At 32.0% G+C, this 22523-nt stretch overlaps 1 protein-coding gene across 2 annotated transcripts in view; it reads left to right on the top strand.

Annotated features, from left to right (window-relative positions):
• The window catches only part of GPR137C (G protein-coupled receptor 137C), a 45942-nt gene that overhangs the window by 17211 nt on the left and 6208 nt on the right, over nt 1–22523 (top strand). The window contains exons 2-5 of one of the 2 annotated variants that reach the window (XM_045823083.1): nt 3931–3974; nt 6062–6290; nt 9872–9877; nt 12022–12132. In XM_045823083.1, the coding sequence (XP_045679039.1) occupies nt 3931–3974; nt 6062–6290; nt 9872–9877; nt 12022–12132 (390 nt within the window). The remainder of the gene's footprint in view (nt 1–3930; nt 3975–6061; nt 6291–9871; nt 9878–12021; nt 12133–22523) is intronic. The other variant, XM_045823081.1, reaches the window with a different exon arrangement.

Below are 22523 nucleotides of genomic sequence, written 5' to 3' on the forward strand. Positions count from 1 at the left end.
ACTGAAGTTTAAACATGTAAGAATAAATACACCATTTTTATAAATAAATTCTGAGTTTTGGGGGCCCCCTCATATATGATGAAAAACATTTGATATCCATCAACCCACATAATTCTTCATACTTTTATAATAAATAATAACATTTCTATAAATGGCCCATTTCTTCAGTTTTTCTGGTATTAAGAAAGACTTGGGAAGATAAGGCCCTGTGATAGAAATTCACATCAGAAAAGTCATTTAGTTGTATGTTGTTTACCATTGACTTCAAAAAAATCTACATAAAGAACATGTTATGTTTCCTGAACTATTCTTCACTGTCTTAAATGATACATTATTGCATGACATTTTTTTACTTAGAACCATATCCTAGTAGCTAAATTCTATAAAATACTTGGAATCCACTAATGACAGATCATTGTTTTTAACCTTATTGTAATCTAAAACTGATTAAAGCATCAAGTTGTGTTTATGTATTGCATTGTAACATATTCTGCAAATCTTGGATGATAGCTGACCTTTACTTATCTCCTTATTTGGTTCAGCTCCCTTTCACACTCATTATTTATCCCATCCCAAGACCTATAATCTTACGGATTATACTTCCTACCATGTCCCCATTCTTTTAATTTGAACCTTCTAAATGCTTTCACCGAAATCTAGCTTTTTCCAGAGAACACTTTGTGCCTTATAAACCCTCTGTCTAAATTTGTGGGAAGAACAATCAGCCTATTTTATGTTTCCCAGTACTGCCTACTGATGTTATACCATCATCATCTCTCTGAAATCTATGCCATCTGATTAGGTCATCTTTGGCCGTAATAATAACTTCCACTTCTATAGATGAATCAGCACTTTTCTTTCTTCTGGGCTGGTTCTGTTATATAGATCTTTTTCAAAGCTCATATTGATAACCCACTCAATGTCTTTCAATTCAGTGGCTTCTTGGAGCTAGGTTTTCTCCATTTGTGTTTGAGCCACCCAACAGCATGCCCACGTCTTGGATCAGCTTTTGAATGAAGCAGTTCTTCCTGACTAGTGTTTTCCCTCTTTCCTTATGCATTTTGAATTGATTCTTTTATCTGAGTTTCACTCTCATCCTATATTTGAATTATTTTATTCCTTCTGCTTACCCCACTCTATTAGCTCCCTTATTGTGTTATTTGCACTTAGAACCAATGGTCAGTCTAGTATTCTTCATCCTTGGACTTTCTGCTGTGGTTTCCTTGCCTACTTTTTCTTTCTCTACAATAGTTGCATGTTACAGTCCTAAATTATGTAAAAATGCAACCTCATTATATGAACTTTTTATAATGGCATCCACTTTTTTCTATTAGATTGTTTCAAATTTAAAATCAGGAAACTTGACTGATTTTAAAATCCACTGTCAACTACCTGACTTTAATAGGACCTCCCTGCTTCTCATTACAGTATTTTCTTATATAACCCTTCTAGTCACGTGTTCAAAATGTTTTTTGTATTCCAAGTGCTTAAATCTACATCCATTCCAAGGATATGACCTTGCCTCCTACTTACTAGAAAAAAATAGAATCTATCTGCCAAGTTCTTATCTATCTTCTCTATAGCAAAATGTCTGTATCCATGTTATGTCCAAATTTGTTTTTAACAAAGGGGTTTGTAGATTATTTTAAACTTTCTGTGCAAACCTCCATATTTCCCTGTAACTATCTTTTCCTTTGCTGTTTACTCAGAAGTATGTGTCTTCCGTTTCAGGGATAACCTGCCTCATCTAAAGCCTTCTTTAAAAATTGAACTGTCCTTTCTCTCCCTCTCCATCTACCATTTCACCCTCTCTAGTTCATTTTTTTAATTACAGTTTGCTTTCAATATTATTTTGTATTGGTGTCAGGTGTACAGCACAGTGGTTAGACAATCATATACTTTACAAGTGTTACCTGTGACATTTCCAGGACCCATCTGGCACAATACATAGTTATCACAATATTATTGACAATATTCCCTGTACTGTACTTTAGTTTATTTCTGACTGGCAGATGATTAAGTTAGAAACTGAAGAGTCTGAGATTTTACTCTACTTGAAAGCTTGTTAGCCTGCCACAGTTTTATATATTGATAGATATACTGACAGAAAACACAAGACTTCATGAGTCAGAGAGAAAGACCATTTATTACTCATGGCAAAAACAACAATCAAAGCAATGTCTTGCATCATGTTCCAAGCCCTCAGTGCTATAAAACAACACTGTTAGGGCCACATGTTACCTGTGTATGCAGCAGGGCATGTTACAGGAGACAAGCTCCAAAATAAGGAAGAAACACAAACACACCTTATCTTAACTCTTAAATGTAAACAAATTTTTCACCAAGAAGGGAGAAAGAATACTCCCCTGGAATGTCTCCAGGGAGGGCGATGTTCTGTGTCTTCATTATAATAGGAAACAGATCTTCCTTCTGACCTTAAGGTAGATATTAGCTATAATTTTCAAGGATGTTTGTTATACCAACCCCTTCACTCAAAAGACCTGGACCATGCAGAAACATGCAATATTCATAGAGACTTGTCCCCTGACACAAATTTTCCCGGGTTTATTATGTTCAAATGTACCTCAGAATTGATATCTGCCAGAGTATTATCACTGCCTTTGTTGTTTCTGTTAACTCTGCACTCTTGCTCTGTCACTCCACTGAAAACAATTCTCTTCAAGTACCAGTGATATACTAGTAAATTGATCAATGGTTGTTTTTTTAGTTGTTCTTGACATTTGCATAACTTAACAAGGGCTATATATTCTTTTACCTATAAACTACTCAGCTGTTTTCTATGACTAATTTGATTCTTGGGTCTGTCTCCCTTGCCCATCTCTCTTTTCTTCACTCTTTGCACAGTCTTTCTCCTTTCCTGTTACCTCTTATCATTTCCTAGACTGAAATAGACCTCCCTTCCCAGATGTTGCGATAGCATCTTTTGAATTGATATCACAATGTGTCAAAATAGATAGTACTTCTTTTATACACTGAGCTCCTTGAGAGAAGAAACAATTTATGTACAATATTTATGAATCCATGGCAGCTTTCATAGTGTGCGCTCGTAAATGATTGAAATCAGTAAGTTATCAAATACATTATGGTATTTTTCTTTATAAGACTTTATAATTTCCTTTTTCTTTCCAGACTCCCAAAGTTCATACCCTGTTTCAATAGTCTTATAACTGGTCTTCCTACTTCTAGTCTGTAGTTCCTTTATAGTGGCCTCTTCACTGATACCAGATTAATGAAATTCAATATTTTAGAGTACCTACATAAAAACCTTCAATATCTTTCAATTATCTAAATAATAAAGCCCGAATTCACTAGTAAGGAACTGAAAACTTCCACACTATGCTCTCAGAATTTTCTATTTTTATTTCAAATTCTTCTTACCTACCTTAACTTTGTTTAACAAGTATTTGAGAATCTGCTTTGCAAGGCTTTGAGAAGGAAGAAGTTTACTATGTATGGTATATACTCATTAGCTTTGTGTATAGTTTTTGGTCCCTTGTTTCCTCTTACTACTTCAGTTCACCTCCAAAATAATCTTTGGAGAACACTCAGCCACATTCATATAGTAAGTAGTTCCATTTTAGGACAAAATGAAATTTAGAATAAGTGGCATGCCATTAAGCACAATATCTGGCTCATAATAAAAGCTTAATAAATGTTTAAACTGAATTAATTTCTGTAAAAGTTTTTAAAGATAGAAATTTAGGACTATAAAAAATTATTAATTTATTATTTTAAGCCTAAGGAAACCTGCCTATTTTTTTGCCTCATGGTACTTCTGCTGTTAACATTTGAATTTTACATGTTATCTATTGTTATTGGTAGTTGTATCAGTTTGAAACACAAAGTCAAAACAAATTTAAGAATATTCTATTACACGTTTTCAAACTTTCTTCTGTACTCTCTTTATAGGTTATATGTAAAGTCAGATGTGCCACTGAACTTGACAAACACAAGTAAGTTTCATGAGTAGCAAGATTTAAATTTTATTCGCAGTAGACTTCTCAAGGTCAAAGGACGTGGTGGTTGAGGGCACCTTAGCAGTTCTATAGAAAATCAAATCATTAGATTAGTTCCTAGGAAGTGAATTGAGTAACCTATAGACATACAGCCACATTGCTGCCTAATACCCTTCTTTTTTGCTGCCCTTCTACTCTCTTTCAGATATCAAATGTAGTTTCATAGAGTCTACAAACATTAAAGTTAGATTATGCTATTTGGGAAAAGACTGTATTGTATAGTTCCATGAAATAAGTAATGTTTCAGTACTGATTAACCTCAAAAATTCGAGCCAGTAAATTTGGATTTCAGACCAGTTCTCCTGCTAACTTGCTAACCTATGCTTTGATTTTCTAAACTGCTATAATCCCCACTATATGGATAATTTCAAGATCTGTTTTGGATTTTGAACTACATAATTATTTTTTTAAAGATTTATTTATTTATTTTTAGAGAGGGAAGGGAGGGAGAAAGAGAGAGAGAAACATGAATGGATCAAAAAACTATGGTACATTTACACAATGGAATTCTATGCAGCAGACAGAAAGAAGGAGCTCCTACCCTTTGCAATAGCATGGATGGAACTGGAAAGTGTTATGCTAAGTGAAATAAGCCAGGCAGAGAAAGACAAATACCATATGATCTCACCTTTGACAGCAACCTAAACAACAAAACAAAGAAACAAGCAAAATATAACCAAAGACACTGAAATAAAGAACAGACTGACAGAGTTCAGAGGGGAAAGGAGAGGGAATTTCAGGGGAAAAGGGGAAGGGTTTACAGGAACGAGTATAAAGACACATGGATAAAAATTAGAGGTGGGTGGAAATGGGAGGGAGGAGGGAAGGGTTGGGATGGGAGTAAAAGATAGAAAATTGCACGGCAAAAACAATTTAAAAAAATTTTAAAGAAAGAAACATGAATGTATAGTTGCTGGGGGCCACAGCCTGCAACCCTGGCATGTGCCCTGGCTGGGAATCGGACCTGTGATACTTTGGTTCGCAGTTCACGCTCAGTCCACTGAGCTATGCCAGCCAGGGCTGAACTACATAATTATTATTTAATTATTTAATCTATGATAATATTAAGATCTAAACGTCTCAAATTAAAATCTTTGTAGTGTGCATGTACATTTATCAAAGATCACTTGTTACAGATTACACATTACCTTCAATTTACCATGTGTAAACTGTAGCTGAAGGCAGACAATGTTTTATGACTTCCACTATTGAAAGTGACCCCAAATAGAAGATATTAGTATGTCAAATAGATTTCTGGATCCTACTAATTATGAGTATAAATGTATCTGAACTGGGACTACTTTCATATAGATAGCTGTTACAACTACTTGATATAGATTGCCAGCCCTTACCCTGAAGAGTTTTATGAGGTGGTCTAATTTTTCTTAGGGGCAAATTTTTAAGCATTTCATTTTCAGAGTTTCTCTGTATGTTTAGTAAGTGTGCAACTTCATAAGAAGATGAGGTGTTGATAAATGCTTGAAAGTCTACTTTCCCTATATTCTTTAGTCATGTTTGAAAGTAATGTTTGCTATAGATAATGAGAAGTTCATAAAATTAAACATTGTTTAAAACATATTTCCCTTTCCTCTTAAAATCAATGTTAGTGATCAATTTAAATTTAGGTAGCTTATTAATTTTCCAGGAAAATTATAAAAGCCAAGGATTTATTGACATGGAAAGATCAATGAAAATATGCTTAGTAGTTACAGAAATGAAAAATTCAAGATTACCTGAATTAGTGTTAAAATAATCCTACATTCTTCCTGGTAGAGGCAGTTGAATTCAAGTGCTCTGAGATTATTTTTAAATTAATGCTTTAAATTCTAATGCTATTTTAAAGTGGTTTAGGTATTTTGTAACAGCATAGATAGCTAAATTAACTCTGAGTGATTGTTAAATTTTTATTTAATGAAATTACAAATATTTTAAACTGAAGGAATTATTATATCTAAAGTAACACTGATAAATTTAATTTCTTATTAGTTTTATAAATATCTAATAAACTTACTTTTTTCTTTCAGAATTCTATTGCATTTGGGCTTTATATTGGCAAGCCTTATCTTTTTAGTGGTGAACTTGACTTGTGCAATGCTAGTCCATGGAGATGTCCCAGAAAATCAGTTGAAATGGACTGTGTTTGTTCGAGCATTAATTAATGATAGCCTGTTTATTCTTTGTGCCATCTCTTTAGTTAGTTACATATGCAAAATTACAAAAATGTCATCAGCAAATGTCTACCTCGAATCAAAGGTAAGTATGTTTCTTATATTTTCACTTGAAAATCTAACTTCAAATCATCTTATGAAGTGTATTTTAATGGGAAGTTTATATATTTTTAAATATATTCTGAATGTCAAGTACACTTTTTAGCATGAAAGAATGGTCACGAGAAATTAAAAAATATTCAAAACTTTGCACTTAACTAAACAATGGTTTTTAAAAAGTTTATACTGAGTATATTGTATTTTCTGTGATTTATATCTTCTGCATTGGAGGCTAATTAAATGAAATAAATCCAGAATTTATATCAATATATTACAAATAGTCTAATACTTAAAGCCATAGTAACAACTTAATACTTTCTCAGTAAGGGTGGCAGTATTGCCATTAAACAAATATATACCAGATTATGTATACATACATTTGGTTTAGCAGTGTTAAAATTTCATACTGGTAAAGTGGTGTTTATTTGTATAAAAGTTTAGAAAATGTTATTTCACCCCATAAGATGAAGTTCCTATGATACTTGAAACAGCTAGTCATGTAACTAAATTTATAAATGCCTTGCTTCTTCCTTTTTTTATACTTTGGATCAGCAAAGGAAATCAAATGCTAACCCATTAACAAAGAACCCTGGAAGTTTCTGTTGCTGATTAACAATTTGGTCGATCCATGAATCAGTCATCACAGTGTAGGTGTGGCATTGAGTGTGGGAGTATAGATGTGTGGTTATTGGAGTGTGGGTGTATACAAGTATAAGTTTGCTTTCATTTGCCTGTTCACTGAAGATAAGCAAGATGGTGTCCTAAACAGAACAGTTCTAGTTCTCCAAAATATTTTCAGACTTCCATATTGTTGTTATACTTAATGTAGTCCTAGTAAAGTCAAATATTATTATTAAATGTATGACAATCAACTTGTCTTTAAATTTAGGTGGAGATTTTAATTTTACATTTTAAACCATATCAGTAGAGTGCAGAGTAAATATGGAAATATATATAATATTATATAGAGAGAGAGGTAAGGGAAGGGAGAGAGACTAATTTAGACTTTCAAACCTATTAATCATACCTGAATGAATTACTTCATTCAACTTATGTTCTAAAACATTAGTTCCTAAAATTTAAATATTTTAGCTAGTTCTGCCTTTAGTTTACATGTTAAAATTAATATTGTCATTATTATGGTACATAATCTTTTGGTATAACAGTAATACCTTTGCTTAATATAATAACATCACCATAGACTTCATGCCTCTTGTTTGTCTAGTAATAAAGCATAAATAGATGTGGTTGACTTTAAAAGGCTTCCTTTTTGGATACGAAGCAACTTTCTAAGTTTGGTTTTACTTGCTTTGAAATACATAATTCTCTGAATATAGTAAAATTGCCAATCTGAGAAGAAAAGTTCATTTGATAATTCCTCCAGAATTATTTCAAACATCTTTCCCTAACTATCATGTAACAGGTATTCGCTTTATTTTTTTTTTAATTCTTAAATATAAAAGGTGTATGAATTCAGAATTCTCTAGGAACACTACAGATGCATGTTAAAATGCATACCTATAAAGGTAAATAGATATAACATGAGATACTAGATTATTTGTATTATATTGTATTGTTATATAGTTCTTGGTTTTCCTAACTAGGTTATATACTTTTTTATTCAAAGAATACATCATCTTGCTTCTATGTTCTCCTTGTAAAATCACTAGACTCATTCTTTTTTAAATTGTATAACAGTTACAGTAATGGCCATTTCTTTTATTCAATCAACAAATGTTTGTTGAGCCATTTACCTCCTCACTGAGTTTCTTGCTATCTCTAAGAGCATATCCTTAAAGCTCAGACTTTGATCTTCTGTTTTTCTCTTTTTATTCTTCCTTCCTTCCTTGCACATATTTAGTGATAATGAGATCCTCCATATTTTTCTCAAGTACACCGACCTACCTTATTTGTAAATAGCACATAGTATGCTTTCCTGCCTCTATATCCTTTGGCTGTTTTCATCTGCCAGGAATGCCTTTTTCCCTCCCAGTGCTCTATATCTGTTTGTCCTTATCATACCTAATTTTAAAGGCATAACTCTAATGTTTCCCCTCTTTGGGAATTCTCCTTCATCTCCAAAATAAAATTTAGAAATAACTCTTTATCTGCATTATCTTAAAATTTATTCTTTTGCCAACTAGAACACTTCCAAAGTAGTGATTCTAACTTGTTTTTTAAATATGTTATTATCAATTTAAATAATTTATTTCTGCTTTCATTATTTTAATTTTCTTACATATTTAAGGTTACTTTGTTCCATGTTTAGGTTCTTATATAAATATTTAATATTTCTTTCATAAACTAATACAGGTATTTACAGCAGTATGTTTTCTCAAGTACTGCTTTGGTACCTTTCTATAATCCTGTTATATTATAGCAACATTCTTATTTAACAAAAACAAAGAGCATTTGCTGTTTAGATTTCAACCATGTCTCAAACATTACATATTTACAGATCAGTGTGAATTATATATTATCTCTCTCTAAAGGTCTTCCTTCAACTCACTTTGGCAGAAAGTCTAAAATTCAGGCATCTGTCCAGTTCAGGCCCTCTAACTTCCTTAAGAAGTTATCAGTTTCATTCTCTGATTCATTATCCATGTATATGAATTAGGCCTACTGTATAGAATCTAGCATTTCTGAACTCCAGGTTATGTTAGAGAAAATAAACTCTCAACTGTTAAATTTAAAAACTTAATTGTCATAAAGATTACCTAAAGAATGAACAGTCTGTCCACTTCCCTATTATACATTTTACCCTCAGCCCAATCCAAATCATTGTAAAATTTTGTGCTAAGACTGCATTGCACCCTAGCTAGAGTTATCTTTTCCAACCTACACTTTGATATCATGCTTTGATCTACATCAAGAAATATGTAAGAAATTTTTGTACAAAATATCTTAAAATCATTATTATATAATATTGTTGAGGATATTGTCCGTACCATGTCCCCCAGAAAAGATCTTTTTCTCCAAGTACCAGGTAAAACACTATTGATTAAATAAATCCTTCTTTCCTCTAGTTACTATGTTGTTCAGAACAGTTGTGTGGCTCATCAGAGATAACCCTGCAATACACATTTTTTGGTTCTGACTCTACCTCTAGTTCCTTCTCCCTTTTTTACCACCACTTCCCTTTCCCCCTGCCACACACACAAATTCATTCCTATGTTCAGTTTTCTTTTTGTGTGTATCACTAGCCAAATTCTCTTTTGCAATGTGGGTGATATAAATAAGGAATAGGATTAGATATACTTTTGGATATGTTTATATCTCTTTTTCAGATATATTGATTTTTAAAATTAATTTGGAAGGCCCCTATTGAAAGGCAGTATATGATAGTGACTAAGGCTGGAAACCTGGGATCAGAGGGATAAGATATAAATCCCATCTTTCCTTCTCATTGGCTGTGTGACATTAGATAAATAACAGCATGTCTAAGCTATACTCTACCAATCCACAAAGAGGAAATAATGATAGTGTTGATCTCATAGGTTGTTCTGAGAGTAAGGGTAGTATCTACCCTATAAGGTTGTTATAAAAAAAATGAAAATGCATATAAAGTTATTAGTATAATGCCTAGCACTTGGGAAGTGCTTATAAATGTTAGTTATTATGGTCCTAATGTGTATTAGGGAATGGTAATGTAGCTTCAGAAAGTTGTTGAATACCTGAAATTGTTGGCAAAATTTATCTGGAGAGGAAATACATATATATATTTTTAAATCTCAAAAGGAACAATAATCAAAAAAAAAAAAAAAAGAAGAGCCACCGAAGACCAGATTTCCCTTTTAAATATTGTATTTTAATTTTGACTATTCTACCTTATTTATATACCATCCCACATAGACTTTGATAAAGGTTGATATCTCTGACAGATTACATTTCATCTATTATTTAACTAGTTTTTCCTTAGAAATTTTTGGAACAAATATTGTTGAAATTATGTAATGGCCTTTTTAATTATAAGTATTTTCATTCTGAAATCTAGTATATTATTTATTATAATCTCAGTTTTATGTGCATGGGTATAAAACAATACTTTTTGTTAACATTTCAAGTGTCTCATTAATGGAAACAAGATATGATAGTTTCATGGGATTTTTTAAAATAAACTATAAGGTAAAGAAATAGTTTATATATTTATTGAAATTGGGTTAGTGCTGGTCTTTTCTTTCATTAGTTTTTTATTGCTGTTTACTTTCCTTCATTTATGATTTCTTGGTACATTTTATTTACTTTTTTTAGTTTTATATTTTTATTTAGTCTTCACTGTATTTTTTTCTGTTACCATTTTCCCCCTTATTCTCCCCTCCCCCCAGCAATCACCATACTGTTGTCCATGTCCATGAGTTCTTTTTCCTTTTTGCTCAGTCCCTCCACCCCCTAACCTCCCACCCCCACCAGCTGTCATTCTGCTCTTCATCTATGAGTCTGTCCCCATTTTCCTTCTGAGTTCAATGTTTATTAGATTCCACATATGAGTGAAATCATATGGCATTTGTCTTTCTCTCACTGGCTTATTTCACTTAGCATAATGTTCTCCAGGTCCATCCATACCTTTGCAAAGGGTAAAATTTTCTTATTTTTTACAGCTAAGTAGTATTCCATTGTATAAATGTCCCATAGTTTTGTTCACTCATGTACTGATGGACACTTGGGCTGCTTTCACATCTTGGTGATTGCAAATAATGCTGCAGTGAACAGAGGGGTGCTTATGTTCTTTTGAATTCGTGTTTTAGCTTTCTTTTGGATATATTCCCAGAAGTGGGATAGCTGGGTCAAAATGCAGATCCTTTTTTAATTTTTTGAGGTATCTCCATACTGCTTTTCACAATGGCTTCACCAATATGCATTCCCACCTATAGTGCAAAAGGGTTCCCCTTTCTCCACATCCTCACCAGCACTTGTTTGTTGGTTTATTAATGATAGCCATTCTGACAGGTGTGAGATGATACCTCATTATGGTATTAATTTGTATTTCACTGATGATTAGTGACATTGAGCATATGCTTTATTTATCTTTTATCAGAATTATAACTTTTAACATTAAAAATACTGATAAAATTATTTTTATTCAAACATCCATATGCATTTCAGAAAACAAATATTTATAAGAATATAGAGGACATTTGTTTTTTGTCTTTTTAAAGATTTTATATATTTACTTTTAGAGAGAAGGGAAGGGAGGGAGGAAGAGAGGGAGAGAAACATTAATGTGTGAGAGATACATCGATTGATTGCCTCTCACACACCCCCAACTGGGGACCTGGCCCTCAACCCAGGCATGTGCCCTGCCTGGGAATCGAACCATTGACCTTTCAGTTCATAGTCTGGTGCTCTGAGCACTGAGCCACACCAGCCAGGATGACATGTATTTTTTAATGGAAAAAAATAATTTATCAGCACAAAAAGGTTCAAACTATTTTTGAAATTATTTAGGCTCTATAATTATCAATATATAGTTTTCTTATTTTTGATGCTTAGTTTGCCATTTTAATTTAAAAACACAAATAGCATTTGTGATATGGTTTCAAAAAATATGTGCAGGTGTCTGCTTCTGGTAATGACTGAGTAGCTTCTATTGGACCAACCTTCCACATAGCAATGATAAATTCTGGACAAAATATAAAAAACACTGAAGGCACTGGAGAGCAACCACTTAGAAGAAGGAAATGACACTGAGTGAGTTTCCTGTTTTTTACAGCTTCTAGCCTGAGGTGAGTTCCCATCCATGGGACAGCCAAAACCTGAAGAGCAACCTGCTGTTTTACTTGCTTGAAGAATTCAGAAGACAAAATTCAAGTAACTACCACAGATGGAAAGTGAGTGGGAAATCTTAGGAAGAAGACAGCCAGATAGAAGAAACCTCAAATTCTGATTATAAACTATGCAAAATTTACCCACATTTATCTGATACCTGAATTGCACATGTGCAAGACAGACTCTAAGTAGCACAGTTATGGATAAAGGAATTGAACTGAGATTTCCTTTCAGCTGCTATTCATGCATGTGTAACAGTTTGGGATTTGAGCCTAGCCAAAGACAAATTCTCTGTCTTTTTCATGCTTAAAAAAAAAAACAGAGAAAGAAAAAGAAAACCAAAACTTTTATAAGGAAGATAACTGAATCCAGATTTTCTAAAACATATCACTCACAATGTCCAGAACACAATCCATTAAATATCTGAAGAAATAGAAAAAATTTAATTCAGATTTAAGATCAGAAAGCAAAATTCAAAAGTAATCATTGGAGGCAATCTTCCTCCCCAGATAACCTAAATGTTGGATTTATCAGACAGATTTTGTAATATACTCAAGGATGTAATGGAAAATATACTTGGATGAATAAATAAATAGGAAATTTCAAGAGATATGAAAACTATGAAAAACACAGAAATTCTAGAATTCAAAATTCAATATTTAAAACTTAAAAGTCACTAGTTAGGCTTAGCAGATAGGAGATGAAAGAAGAGTCAATGAATTTAAATCAATAGAAAGTATTCAGCCTAAAAAACAGAGAAGAGTAAGGGCAGATGATAATATAATGAAGAGAGTCTCGAGGCCTAATCATCTATAATTGTAATACCCAAAGAAAAAGAAGGATAAAATATGGTTGGAAAAAATATTTGAAGAATACTGACCCAAATTTTCCAATGTTGATGAAAGACAGAAATGTAAGTTTTTGTGATGCTCAGCAACCCCAATCAGGATAAATAAAAAGAAAATCTCACCTAGGTTCATTATAGTCAAAGTACTTAAAACCAAAAAGAAAAGAAAACCTTGAGAACAAAGAAAAATGACCCATGCATAAGGGAACATTGACTCAAATGATTACTCACTTCTCATCAGAAATAATGGAGGCCGTAAGATATGGAAACAAATCTTTAAAATGCTGAAAGAAAAATGTCAACTCTGAAATCTATATCCAGTGAAAATACTCTTCAAGATTGGTAAAGAAATAAAAGTATCTTCTGATGCAAGAAAATAAAGAAGGCTGGTTATCAGCAGACCTGTATGTAAGAAATGCTCAGAAAATTCTACAGATTGAAGGAAAATAAAAGCAGCTTGAATTTCAGCTCTTCAGGAAAAAAGGAGGAACACAAGCAATAGTAAATATGTGGGTAAATATAATTTCTTGATTTCTTTAAAATAAATATAACTGCAAAGCAAAAATTATAAGGCATACATATATAGATAAATGTATAATTCTGTATATAATAAACAACTGTAGTATAAAGAATGAGGATAAGTGGACCTATATGATTGTATCTTTTACATCAAGTGATATAATATTAAATATTACTTAGACTGAAAAGTTAAGGATATATATTATAATCCCTAGACAGTGATTCTCAAACTTTTGGTCTCAAGGCCCCATTATACTCCCAAGAATTATTAAGGACCCAAAGAGCTTCTGTCTATATAGATTGAATCTACCTAATATGCATTTCTAGAACTAAAATTTGAGAAATTCTAAAACTAGTCATTAATTTAAAGTAACAATAATAAATCCATTATATGCTAACATGAATAAAATGTTTTTATGAAAAATAATTATATTTTCCAAAGCAAAAATAAAGTAGTGAGAAGATGAAGACTGTTTTACATTTTGAAAACCTCTTTAATGTCTGACAGTAGAAGACAGCTGGGTTTTCATGTCCATTTCTGCGTTCAGTCTGTTGTGATACGTTCTTTAGGTTGAAGTATATGAAGAAAATCTATACTGACACATAGATGTAGTTGGAAAATGAAGAATTTCAATGGCCTTTAGGTAATTGTGGGTATTCTTCTTTAATACTACATCAAACCTCTGAAGTGGAGGTTTATTAAAAGTTAGTTGCCATGTGGAATCTAAAATAATATTAGTGAACTTTTTATAATCTTCATTGGTCTGTCTTGCACTTTGAATGATTTTGTAACATTATGCATTGATAATTGGAAAACAGTGGTCACAGATCTTCAAAATGTTGATTCATTCCATTGACAATATCTAAAATGATATTTGTTAATATCACCAGCAATCTCATTAGAAAAGTGTTTAAGTTTTGGTATGCTGCCAGTCTTACAATGATTCAAGTGCTTACAAGTTTTCAGAAATTTTTTTTTACTTTCAAGTTCATATTTCATCATTGGCAATAAATATTGTCAGATGTTTTCTTTAAAGTGGTAGGATAATTTCATTTATTTTTTTAAAATGTACCCAGTAACCAAGTGTGAATAACCATTCTTTGTCGGCCATAGTTAGCTGTTAAGTAAAACTGGTATTCCATGAAACACACTGGTGAGTTCATCACATTAGTTTCATTCCATGAAACACACTGGTGAGTTTATCACATTAGTGTATTTCTTCAAGACAACCAGTATACTTCAGTATGCAGTATCCAGTATACTTCAGTATACTTCAGAATTGCTTTAAGTGCATGTCTTATCTCATCATGCAGTGTATTAAATAAGCACGTTCTCTAGGGTTGATATTTTAAAAATACTTTTACATCAAGTATCTTCTTAAGTGAAGCTGATTTTTTTTTAACTGGGAGTGTGTAGTAGTGAAGAATACAATGAATGCACTTTGGCACCACTGCCTTGATTTATGCTAAGGTCCAGAAGTTTTACCTACCATTGCTTTTGTACCATTAGTGAAAATTTTAACACCGTTAGCCCAGGATGAACAAGCAGGAATTTTCAAAACTTTGATTATTTAAGTACCAGTTGTGTCTCCCAGGCATTGACATAAAAGAGTATCTTCTTGAATGATTAGTCGGTACTGACACCAGGTGAATACAAACAAAATTAGTCCCACTACATCAGATTCATTTATCTATAAGGCAAAGACATAATTCAGTAGACAAGATATTAAATCACTTTTTATATTTTCAGTTAAATTTTTAAATCAGTATATTTTTGAATTATCGGAAATTGTCAGTGCCATGATTTCTTTTATGGGCCTTCCACCCACCAGGTATTTAGTAATGTCAACCATGTAAGGTTTTACTGGTCTCTCAGTCATTCTTTGTACTTTAATAGCCAATGCAGTATAATAACTTAGCCTGTGAAATGCTTGAATGGCTTTTTTATTTCCACTTTGGAAAGTTATAAAAACACCACGCCTACATTTAAAACTTCAATTCCTTTGCTTTAAATTGTGAATGATTGGTCTCAAAATGATCCTTGGACCACAGTGCTATTACAAATGTTCTGTTGCAGAAGACACAAAAGGTAAATTATTAACATTTGTAAAGCCCATTGAAAGATAGTTTTTATTATATCTCATTTGATAAAACAAAAAATCAGTTTCATCTGGTCTTTTGAGGTGATTCTTTCCTTTGTTGAGTAAGAGAATTCTAACACTTTCATCTTCCCTATCATCTTCAAGGTAAACAGGGGAGCTGTGTGTTGAGAAAGATATTCTTATTGTGCTAAAATATATATAACATAAAAGTTACCATTTTAACTATTTTTGAGTATGTAGTTCAGTGACATTAAGTTCATTCACATTGTTGTGCAGCCATCACAACTGTCCATCTCCATACTATTTTCATCATTTCATACTGACACTGTGTCCACTAAACAATAACTCCCTACTCCTAAGCAATAATCTATTCTTAAATGTGAAAAAAACTCAGAGTAAAATATGATTAACTTATAAAATGAGTTTAATATCAAATTAAGATTTTTAAAAGTGTTTTGAGAAAATTCTTTAAAACGACAAATCTACAAAGTATGCCCATTCTTGTTATTTACATGTGGATTACAAGGAAAATATTTGGTTTTCAAAATAACTACTTACTGCATGATATTGAGGTTTTGATAGGTACAATCCAAGAAAACTAGCAAGAACCCAGTAAGAGTACAGAGAACAAGCAGGGTTAATCTCTAAAAATGTACATATTTGTACTATAATTTTATTATATCAGGAATTATAGAAAACACAAGAACACATGCACCCAGAGTGTGGACATCATGATATAGCATGTAGCCTCTGGAAAACCCTGCTGTACATTCCAAAGAGAATGAGACTGTACTAGGCAAATAATATCTTAGTATTTTAAAATCATATTGATTTTGATTTTTATGGTCCCTGGACTATGCTTTAAGAACTGCTGCACTATAGCAACCACTTAAGGCAAAAACCAAAACAAAACAAAAAAGTGTGGTTAAAAGTCCAATAGGTAGCTTAAAATGGAATTTTAAAAAGTATTCAATTAACCTGAGAGAATACAGGAAATGATGGATAGAGAAACACCAAACAAACAGCAACAATAAAACACAAGAAGGGAAATACAAAACAAATAGTAAAATGTAAGATCTAAATGCAAACGTATCATTAATTATATTAAATGTTAACGGACTAAATACTTTTGTTTAAAAGTAGAGACTGTCAAAATGGGTTTCTAAAGAAACAAAACTAATCTATATGCTGGCTTCCAGAATGTACTTTAAATATAAAGACAAATGTAAGTTGGTAATGAATAGGAAGAAGCTAATGTACTATGCATTCAGTAAGCATAAGAACATACTTTTTTTTAGGATGTAGATCAAGTTGATTGCATACTAGTGATAAGTGAATCAGACCACATTGCTTTTTTACTTAAATCCTCCAGTAATTGCTCATTTTAATAAGCAAGAAATATAAATTCCATACCTTGAGTTTCAATAGCTGATAGGATCTGCCTGTCCTAGGATCTTTCTTCTCTAGCTTCCTTTTCTCCCCTCTGCCGCAATCACACCATTTTTTTTCCTGTCCCTCAAACAAGATGAATTCATTTTGCCCATGGACTTTGCACCAGCTGCCAACAAAGATCTTATAGACTATGGAATCTAGAATTTTGAGTGTCTCTCTTCTCGTATTTCAGGTATCAGCTCAAAAGCCACCTCCTCAGAGAAGCCTTCTCTGACTACTCTATCAAAACAACTCTTCTTTTCTTCTTATTTGCTCTTTATCATACTACTCATTATTTTCTCCATGTCTGTTATCACTACTGGAAACCATCTTACTTTATCTGCTAACTATTAACTATAAATTCTGTGAGAGCAGAGATTATGAAGAAGGCATTTCAATGTCAGATAAAGTAGACTTCAAGACAAAGAGTATTTCCAGATATGAAAAGGTACCTTTTGTCAGAAACCAAAAAATATTATCAAATATAAATATTTTATATATTTATATCAAATATAAATATGTATCAAATATAAGTATTATAATATATAAATATTAATCAGGAAGACATAAAAGTCATAAATGTGTACATGAGGCCAAAATAGTAAGAAATGAAGGGGTAGGAAGGCCTTACCAAATAATTAGAAAAGGAAAAAAATAATCTCCACTATCATAGAGATTTTAATGCCCATCTTCAGCAATCGATAAAACAAAAAAATAAGTAGACATAGAAAATCTGAACAACACTGTCAACAACCTTTGAGATAACTGACTCTCAACTGGAGAATACACATTCCCTTCAACTGAGCATAGAATTGGTCATCAAAGTAAACCATAAATGGACCATAAGACAAGTATCAATACAATTAAAAGATTGGAATCAGTGATCTCTGGAATTAAATATCAATAATATTATGACATCTAAAACAATCCAAATATTTAGAAATTATACAGCATAATTTCAAATAACCCATGGGAAAAAGAAGAAATCACAAGGGAAATGAGAAAATATTTCAAACTGAAGGATAATGAAATAAAACATCAAAATTTGTAGGATGCAGCTAAAATAGTGCTTAAAGAGAACAGTATAACTTTAATTGCTCTATTATAAAAGAAAAAAGATAAAATCAAGAAAAATAACAAAAAGTTTTAAAAAGAAGCAAGCCCAAAATAAGTAGAAGGATTGAAATAATAAAAAATTAAAATCAATGAAAAAGAAAATAAACAATAGAGAAATTAAAGTCAAAAGTTAACCCTTTGAATATATCAATAAATTTGATGTGCAGGACAAAGCAGAGTGAAAACACAAATTGCCAATACCATGAATGAAAGAGGGATTATCACTATAGATCTTAGAGATATTAGAAGAAAAAGAGGGAATATTATAAACAACTCTTTGGGTAAATTTGACAATTTAGATAAAATAGACAAATTGCTTTAAAAGTAACAAAGTTGATAGAAGATAAAACACAAATCTGAATAGCCCTCTATTTTTAAAAAATGAATTTGTTATCAGAAATTTTCCTAAAAAAAACCCAGACCCAGGTGGTTTCATTGATTCTCTCAGATATTTAATGAAGAAATAACATCAATATATAAAAACTCTTTTGAAAGTAGAGGACAAAGGACAGTTCCTAGCATGTTTTATTTATGAGAATAGCATCCTCTGATACAAACACTTGACAGAGATATTACAAAACAAGTAAAAAGTACAATATGGTACTCCTTATACTTAGAGACACAGAATTTAAGCAGCATATAAAAAGGATAATGCATTATGACCAAGAAGAATTCTTCCCAGGAATGCAACATTGGTTTAACATTTTAAAAATCAGTCAACTTAATTCACTTCCTTAGGAGAACAAAGGAGAAAAAATAATCATTTGAATAGATGTAGAATACACATTTAACAAAATTCAATACCTTTCATGATTAAAAAAACAATGAAACAACTGGTAGGGTATAGAAGGAATATTCCTCAGTCTAGTAAAGAAATCTATAAAAAACCTACAATTACTCTATTAGTTAAAGTACTGATTGTGGTGTTCCTAAGATTGGGAACAAAGCAAAGATGCCCCCTCTTGCCATTTTATTCAATATTCCAGTGAAGAAAAACGAAGTAAAAGGTGTAAAATTAAGAAGTAAAACTATCTCTGATTGCAAATAACATGATAGTTTATGTAGAATAGCTTAAGGACTCTACTAAACAACTATAAGAACTAATAAGTGAATTAAGCAAGTTCTCAGGATACAAGATCAAAATATAAAGTTACATTGTATTTTTATTTATAACAGTTACAATCAATTAAAAATGAGATTCAATAAATAGCTCCATTTACAATAGTATCAAGAATAAAGTACTTAGGGATAAATTTTCCAAAAAGAACAGACAGTACCTCTATACTGAAAACTATAAAATATTGCTAAGAGAAATTAGAGACCCAAGACAATGAAGACTATTGTTCATGGAGTGGAAGTTGCGGTATTAAGATATCAGGTCTTCCTAAAATGATCTATAGATACAATGTAATCCCAATCATAATTCTGCAGAGAGGTTTTTAAAATAGAAGTTGACAAGCTGATTCTAAAATTTATATGGACATGCAAAGGACCTTAAATGCTTTAAAAATAGTTCTTTCCAATAGAACTTCCTGCAATGATGAAAATATCTTTACATCTTGGGTTTAGATAAAGACTTATTACACAGGTCATAGCAAATAATCACAAAAGAGTACATTAGAGTTAATTACAATTTTAATTTCTCATCAAAAGTCAAGATTAAGAAAATTGAAGGCAAGCCACAGATGTCAAGAAAACATTTGCAATATAAATATATCTGACAAGGGACTCATTTCCAGCTTATTTGGGATCTCAATACATACAAATACAAATCAATGATAAAGACAACCCAATTTAGAAGTGGTGAAAGATATAGATTCTTCACAAAGAAGGTATACAAATGGCCAACAAGCACAATATCATTAATCATCAAGGAAATGCAAATTAAAACCAAAATGAGATACTATTACAAATCCACCAGCATGGCTAAAATTAAAAGCAGTGACAACACCAAATGTCTAAGATGTGGAGCAACTGGAACTCTAATACTTAGTTGGAAGTGTTAAATTGTACATCCATTTTTGGAAAAATCTGGTAGTTTCTTATGCAGCTGAACTTATATTAGTACATACCATATGACCCAGCAGTTACACTCTTAGGTATTTACCGAAAAAAAAAAAATGGTGAAAGCATGTCCACAAAAATAATTGTACAAAAATGTTTATAGAAATTATTTATCAACATGAAAATGGATAAACTGTCATATAAACAAACACATAATTATACAGTGGAATTAGTGTAATTAACTGTCCTGGTTTGCCCAGGACTAAGAAGTTTTCTGAATGTGGGACTTTCAGTGCTAAAACTACAAAACTCTTGAGTGACCCAAGAGTTGGTCACCCTAATTATTCACATCAGCAATACAAAGACCTAACTACTGATACATCAAACAACATGGATGAATTTCAAAACATTGTGCTAAGTGAGTGAAACCTACTAAATATTTTACATTTTATGGTTTCATTTATTTGAAGTTCTAAAGCAGGCAGCACTATGTTGTGGTAAAAACAAAAGCAAGATACTATTTGTGTCTGGGGCTTTGGGGAAGGGGTATGAGGGGACTTTCTGGAATAATGGTAATGTTCTCTATTTTGGTAGAGATATGGGTTACACAGGTATACACATTTGTCAGAACTAAAATGGTCGAGGTTTCTGTCTATCTGCATTCTAAAAACACCTGTAAATAAATATTGAACTCTAGTTAATGACAGGCAAACAAGTGTTAATGATATGTGTACTAGAGTGAGTATACCTCTACTTGTCAAGTATGGAATTTTTTTTAAATGGCATATTAATGTCAAAGATGGAAGAAGGCAGAATTATTCCTTGAGGATTGCTCCTGAGTAGAATTGTCTGTTATGACTATTCATTTAGGAAGATTTTCTTTAACTTCTGACAACACTTTCCATGTAGCTGGGTCCCTATTTTCTGTTTTGTAATTCTCTGTTTTGCAGGAAGAATTTTACTTTGTTTTCGAAATCAGTGAGCTTCTTTTATTGTTATATGTATGTAATTTGGCTGCAACTTTGTTTTAATAATTGCTTTGGTATTACTGATTCTTCGCTCTTTTCTCACAACTTGTTTTTAAAGTTTTTACAGTATTTACAAGTATAAAAAGAGTCTCTCATATCATGTCTTTTTAGCATTTTATTTCTTAAAGCAGTGACTATGTAAATTTGTGGTTATTTTAAAGGACAGTAATGCTTAGAACATTCTAACTCGTTAACTTTTTTTTAATAAGGTAGTACTTTTAAAATTAAGTCTGGATTGGTTTTAGAATAGCTGTTTTATTAACATTTTTTGGATTCACAAAAATTAAAATGCACATTACAAAAATTTTACCCTGTATTTATAAAAAATTTAATATTGCTAGGCTTTTAGTTCTTTTCACATATACTTTTTGTTAATGGTAGTGGGTTAGCTCAAAGAAGGTACTCTGTTACTATTCCAACATCTTTTAAGATATCTTTCATCTTTTAATTCTCTTTCTTCCTTTTTAAAAAGATTTTATTTATTTATTTTTAGAGAGGGAAGGCAGGGAGAAAGAGAGAGAAACATCAATGTGCGGTTGCTGGGGGCCATGGCCTGCAACCCAGGCATGTGCCCTGACTGGGAATCGAACCTGTGACACTTTGGTTCTCAGCCCACGCTCAATCCACTGAGCTACGCCAGCCAGGGCTTCTCTTTCTTCTTATACTTATAAAATGCAATGGTCTTATAAGGAAGTTATTTATAATAATGGTTCTTAATCCTACCAAACCCATTGCAACCTTCTAATCATAAACATTTTTAATAACCTGTTTCTATCCTGAAATTAATAGAATGTTTAACCTAGCTACATATATAACCTCAAAAATTCAGTGTCATTACCCTAATTGCAATAGAAAGGGGAAATAAAAAAAGTGGTTAATACATATTTTAACATGTAAATTTTGGGGCATAATGTAGTACTCAGATGATTGTATCTATACATAGAAACTGTGAATGGAACTGCTACAAGTGCAGACTGTTACATGTGTATTGCATTGGTGCCTTACGTACCACAAGCAGTATTGCTTCAGTTTCATGATTTTCTGAAATATTTTACCATTCTTGACAAAGTTCTGAAGAAAAGACAAATTTCCCTCAATTTACAAGTTTATGTGTATCTGAAAATGTTGGCATCTATTTAAACTATGCAAACATAAACTTTGTATGTATACTATAACAGAATTAGGTTTTGACTCAAATCATTAAAAACAGGTTTTTCATCTGTGTGAATGTCCAGGAGGACAATGGAAAGTATGAAAGTCATCTAGCTTCTCTGGCCCTTGGGTGCCAAATGCCATCATGGTCCCTTAATCATTGTAACAACCAAAACACAACCTTCCAAAACACCAGATTGGGTGTTTTTGCAGTACATCTCTTTGGCAGTTGTGTCACTTCTCAGAATAATGTT

This window comes from Phyllostomus hastatus, unplaced genomic scaffold (assembly GCF_019186645.2).
Source record: "Phyllostomus hastatus isolate PE091 unplaced genomic scaffold, TTU_PhHast_1.1 phas_scaffold_501, whole genome shotgun sequence".
NCBI classification, from domain to species: Eukaryota; Metazoa; Chordata; class Mammalia; order Chiroptera; family Phyllostomidae; genus Phyllostomus; species Phyllostomus hastatus.